Source organism: Scatophagus argus, chromosome 11, assembly GCF_020382885.2.
Source record: "Scatophagus argus isolate fScaArg1 chromosome 11, fScaArg1.pri, whole genome shotgun sequence".
NCBI classification, from domain to species: Eukaryota; Metazoa; Chordata; class Actinopteri; family Scatophagidae; genus Scatophagus; species Scatophagus argus.
Genome location: NC_058503.1, coordinates 24343295 through 24349294, shown reverse-complemented (window position 1 = coordinate 24349294; position 6000 = coordinate 24343295). Strand labels below are relative to the sequence as shown.

General features: G+C 37.3%; 1 protein-coding gene across 2 annotated transcripts in view; it reads right to left on the bottom strand.

The window, feature by feature from the left end:
* The window catches only part of mylka (myosin, light chain kinase a), a 51474-nt gene continuing 45474 nt past the window's right edge, over positions 1–6000 (bottom strand). For both annotated transcript variants that reach the window (XM_046403605.1, XM_046403606.1), the window contains exons 33-35: positions 5529–5657; positions 4894–5006; positions 1–3624 (exon numbers count right to left, since the gene is read on the bottom strand). In XM_046403605.1, the coding sequence (XP_046259561.1) occupies positions 3490–3624; positions 4894–5006; positions 5529–5657 (377 nt within the window). In that variant the 3' untranslated portion in view covers positions 1–3489. The remainder of the gene's footprint in view (positions 3625–4893; positions 5007–5528; positions 5658–6000) is intronic.

Here is a 6000-nt window from a genome sequence, read left to right as displayed (position 1 = left end):
TTTGGTTTTGTGATAAATTTATTTGGTATTTGTGAGTAACTACAGTTGTAGTGTTCTCATACATGTCATCTGCAGTTCATCAATCTGATATATAATTAGAAAAATTAGAGAAATATCATCCACATACATCTAATACAAAACAAACCAGTATAGGAGTGAGTCCACTGCTTGGTTTAGTGTGTGTATGTGTGTCGGGGGGAGATAACTGTGACTGGTCATAGTGCTGGTGCTGGTCATAAGATCTCCAAGAAGACATAAGATCAAATGACAATATTATAATTATGAATCTGTGCATTAAATAAGTCTAAAAATAAAACATTCTCAAAACCAACAAAAACATTAACAGGCCCAGGTAAGGTTTTAGGGTTAAACATGAACAATACAGATGATCACACGCAAACACACACCTGTGAATTTTTAAAGAAGCTTCTTTTTTGTTTTTTTTGTTGAAAGTTGCTGAATCAGCCTTTGAAGCCTTGAAACAAACGTTTTAAAGCACAAACAAACAGCTGGAATGTGGCAAGAAAATGTTCAAAGATACAATGTCGATGTCATTGTGACCAAAAACAAGAATAAAATAATTAACAGGAATTATCTTATCAGACAAGATTCCTTAATTTTGAGGTACAATTTTGTAAATATAAGGTCATCTCTTGAAATAAGATTACAAGACTATCTCACAATTATTAGATCCATGTCCAGATCCAAATTATCAGACCTGTATCTTATAATTTCATTTTGTCTTCATCTTGCAACGACAAAATACAAATCTTGTCACTATGAGAAAAGATTTTATTGTGACAACATTTCTATTTCATAACCATAGGATAAGATCTGAAACACTGAGTCTCATAATTCCAAGATCTTCTGTAATATTTGTGATATACACCACTGACTTTTGTTTTCTGGCAGCCAAATGGAAAAATTACTTTTTTTGTCCCACAACTTTACCAACGTCTGGTAGAAATGTTTTAAATCACTCACACTGACATTAAAAATGTCCCTGTCTTGCTTTAAGGCTAACAAAGTAAGGCTGAGGTGATATTAGCTGTATTTGATTTACGATGACTGCTGTCGGAGTCAAATATACAAACAAACAGAAAGAAAAGTGCTCAAACAGAAGAAAAGAGCAAACTGAGGGATTCATCATTTATCAGCTGAACAGGGAGCAGCTGGGTTACTGACTACAAAATGGGTTATTGTTATAGAAGTTAGTGTCATGGCTGTCGTCACTCACCCTGTACTGACAGAGTTGGGTCACATTAGCATTAATTAAGGCATTTGGTGGCTTGTGTCCACTTTTTTTGTTTTGTTTTTGCAGCGCAAAGTAGCAATGACAAGAGACTTTGGGGAAGGATCATTACCCAAAAGCACTGTGGTGAATTTTTTCACTATGTGTTTGTTGTGTACCAAAATGATGACACATTACTTTAACTGGGTGCTGTTTCACAATCAAAGAAGAACAAAAACTAAATATGAGTCTAGCACGGTGGACAACAAAATAAAAATACTGCTAATAAATAACATTAAAAAATTCAAATAGAATAAAAATGTCTGTGGCTAACAAGCCTGACAACTGTGCCAATATCACTGAGTGGGTGGATTATATGAACATTAGCTAAGAAGCTAACTGTTTTTTGCTCACTCATTGTGTACAAATTGTTAAATGAATTCTTCACATTTGTCATGGTGACATAAAGTTACACTGAGTATGTTTATAAGTTGGTTAGCTATCATTGCTTAGGTTAATGTTAGCGAAACAATGTTAGCTAGATCTCTATCTGGCATAGTTCTTTAGCTTTTAGCTTTACAACTGCATTCATTATTTTTATTTACGGTTAGGGGGTTACCCTAACTTTTCCTTACAAACTGTATTCAGACGATTTAAAGCTGTTTTAAATCAGTCCTCACTGCCCTGGCTAATGCTAATGTGGGTTAATGTGCATTAGCTAGAAAGCTAACTTTATAGTTCTTTAGTCTTTGTCTTTAGGCTGACACTGGCTTGCAAGTGCAAGGTAGCTCTCTATCTATTTTTATTTTTTTATTATTTTTTTCTATTTTTTCTGCATTTTCTTTATTTGAATTTAATCCATTAGGGGTTTTTTTTTAAACATCAATTTATTTGATCTGAGTTACTGAGTCTGTTTCAGTTTTACTCTGATTGATTCAAATGGTCTTTATTCAGCCCTCACAGCTTTAGCCTCTGCTGCTAATTAGCTAATGTTCATTAACAAACACAGTTAGCTGTCTGAGTTCAAGTGGCGTTTAATATCACCATACTCAGGATCACACAGATTATCAGTAAAGTGGATCATCTTTATGTGGGTTAGGGGTTTTAATTTGTCTTCATCGCACCATTAGCTGCAGTGCTAACATCATAAACCACTTCTGGGTATCTTTTGCCTTGTTGGTCATTCGCTACATGGATTAACTTGTATCACAGTAAGCCACTTTATTGTTAGGCGACCGAACTCCTCTTTGTTTTGTTCACTTGGACGGCCACAGAGAGTCTGTTAACACATACAGTACATTTTTCACGGTTCAGTTATACAGAGAGCTGAAGCCCCACAACAACTAATACATCGCCCTTTGATGAATTTTCCCTGGGAGATAAATGTTAATTATACCTTTGATGAAACAACATTTCCATATTTCATTTGTATCAGAGTGTACTCTTCATCAGTGTGTTTCCTCATGGAGGTTTTTTGTCATTGTCTTCAGTATAGAGCTGAAACATGATTCTCAGATCTAAAGTCCATATTCTCACATAAATGTTTATCACCATAATTTTGTCAGAGATATAATAATTCTTCCAACAACTCCCACAATTTGTTGACATTGTGCTGCTTCTTCTCACTGGAGTAGTTGTTGTTGCTGAGGTTCCCTGAAGAGTTTTCTTCTTAACAAACAAAAGTTTGTGTTTACATTCGGTTTCTCATAAAGAGCTCATTTTTGAATATTTTGGATCATCATTTGTGAGCTAACAGCCATACTCTTCATCACCAGACATGCTAACACCAGCAGCTGTTCTGTGTGTGCATTAAATGTAATATATTAAAACATTGCTCAGTAGCATCACTGGTAGTCAAAAAGTGCACAAAGTAATTTTCACTGATGTCAGATCTTATTTTAAATTGTAAGATATTGAAATATTATCGAAGAATGGACAGAAAACCCAAGTATCCTGTTTCAATTATACGTAAGAGCACTGAAATAAACTGTAAGAGGAAATCCACCAATGAATAGAGGCTAGCTGAGGGGGGCAGGGCTTGTGTTCTTCACAGGTGTCAGGTGGGTGAGGTTTGGCTCTATGATGAATAAAAGAAATCATATTGTCTGGTGGTTATGGGTGAATTTTGGCATCTGATCATTAAGTGTTGATCTCAAACCTCGTTCACCTGCTCCTCCAATAGCAACATGATCTGTTATATGTAGGTAGGTTTTCCTGCTCAGGTCTGACAGGCCGAGGGAACACAGACCAGCACTGTTTCATTCCTCCTCCTCTTCCTCCTCCTCTTCTTCCTCTCCAGCCATCACCTCCACTAGCAGCTCAGCAGTACAGGTTGCCTCCCCCAGACTGTTGACTGCCTTCACTGTGTACTTGGCATCATCGTCACCTGACACCTGCAGGTATCAAGACACTGTTACTGTCATTCGTAACACCCGTGTCTTAAAGCTGTTGTGTGATATGACATGCTGACATTAAAAACTCTGTAAATGTAGCTCAGTGCAGAGTATTGCAAGTTCAGACTCATGTGCACGGGTTGAAACTATCTAGAACAGGAGAACGTAGTACGATCCCGCTAACACTAACAGTTCAGTTTCAACACACCTGTACCTGACTGAACTGTGACTATGTCTAAAAAAAGAAAACCCTCAAAATCCAAAAACATGCTGACAGTTTGATGCAGTCAAAAGAAAAGTCTGTTATCCAATCTGTAACCTACATTAAAAAATAAAATACACTTTAAAATCAACCACACTGTCTCTGTTCACTTTCATGTATGTGTTATTGATTTTTATTGAAATGTGTTATCTTTTCTAAAGCACGCACAAAGCAGCACTGTTGTTGAACTGAACTGTCCTCCCTGCTGACTGTACAACCAGCTCTGATCCCAGCAGAACCCACCACAAACTGAACCTCAATAAATCATCGTGCAATTATCCCCATCTCTTAGTGCAATACAGTAACTTTTACTGCCAATAAATTAAAAATTTTAAAAAATACTCATATATACATGTCGTGTGTGTGTATCTTGTGTTTTTGTATGGTTTCTTCAAAGAAAAACTGTAAATAACCCCTTATTTTTATATTATATTAATATTTTTTACTCGATTTACCTGCACCTTTATTTTGCTATCCTTGTGCTGCTGCAAATTTCCCCACTGTGGGACTAATAATCTCATCTCATCTTATCTAACCAACGGACAGCTAAAAGAACTGGAGGTATCATTAATGCTGATACCTGGACTGTACAACCCATTTCAACCCAGCTTGAACACGCCCTTCCACAAATTAAAAAAATGCATTCATTCCTTTTGTGTGTTATGTATAAAATGAGGTGTATGTGGGGTATGAAGGTTCTGCAGAGTATGTGGGTGGCGGCATGATGATGGCGAACAGAGGCTTCATAGAAGGTGGTGATATATCCTAGGTGTACATGATATTTGCTGTTAAGGAGGCTGCAGTTTAGAGACTACCATCACCTCTGTTGGAGACACAGACTCAGATAATATGGGCCTCACTTCAATTTCATTTTATTTATTCATTAAAAAACGTGTCCTGACACTGAGAGAGTAACAGGTGAGGTGTGAGTTGAAGACAGAAAGTCAGTGTGATGTTACAATGACACTCAGCAGATCCATTAAATAGTACAACAGTTGACTCCTGACCTCTGAAATGACCAGGCTGCAGTTTCCTTCCTCATCATAGTCAATTTGAAAGTGTCGGGTCTCTTTGATCGGCTGGTCGTCTTTGTACCAGACCACCTCTGGGTCAGGGTAACCTGGAGACACACACAAGGAGAAGACTTTGCGGCTTCTTACTGTTTTCTTCCTCACTGTCTGTTTGTCATTTAGTCGATCAAATGTCCAAACTATCCATAAACTAACAAAGTTTGTTCCAGAGCTTTCAACCACATCACAATGGGCAAATAAAACAACAGTTAAAATATACAACTCTCTGTTATCATGTGACCCAAGTTCAGTACTTAGAGGAGATAAGCACAGACCAACCGCCAAGGCCAATACCTCACTCTTCTATGACATGCAAATCTGCCAGTACAACCACTCACAACCCTGACTCTAAAAAAATCTGTGACATTGTGTAAATGTAAGTGAAAACAGAACTCAATCGTTTAAACAAACTGTGTTGGCCAACAATGGTGTCAAGCATCGACAAGCCCAAATCCGTCGTCTGTTTTCTGTCTCTGTCCTTATGTTTTCTGTGTTCTCGGTCTGTCCTTGTGCTTTCTGTCTCTATCCTTGTTTTCTCTTTATGTGTCCCGTCCTCATGTTAGCCCTCATACCTTCAATCTTGCAGTCAAAGCGAGCAGCGCTGCCCTCCACCACCTCCACGTCTTTGATGACGGTGCTGAAAGTCGGCTTGCACTCTGTCTTCTGTTCATACTCTAAACACTCCAGGAACTGGTTGTCCTCTGGAAATATACAGATGTTTTGGTTAACCAGATCCATATTTATTAAATGTAATGATTGTATGGTATTGAAGTAAATTTCTGTACAGTCAGAAGAGCAACAGCACTCCACAGGAATAAAGTACAAATTAAAGTCAATGGTGGAAACACACTAACTACATTTGCCAAAGTACTTTGCTGACGTACTTGTACTTTGCCAGAATTTGTCCATTTTTGCTACTTTATACTTCACTGTGTCCCTGAATGAAATGTTGAAGATTTTTAAAACCTGATAAAACTTACTTATTTGACTATTATGAGAATTAATTTAAACATGGATTAGTGATGTAATCAGTTTTCCTTACAA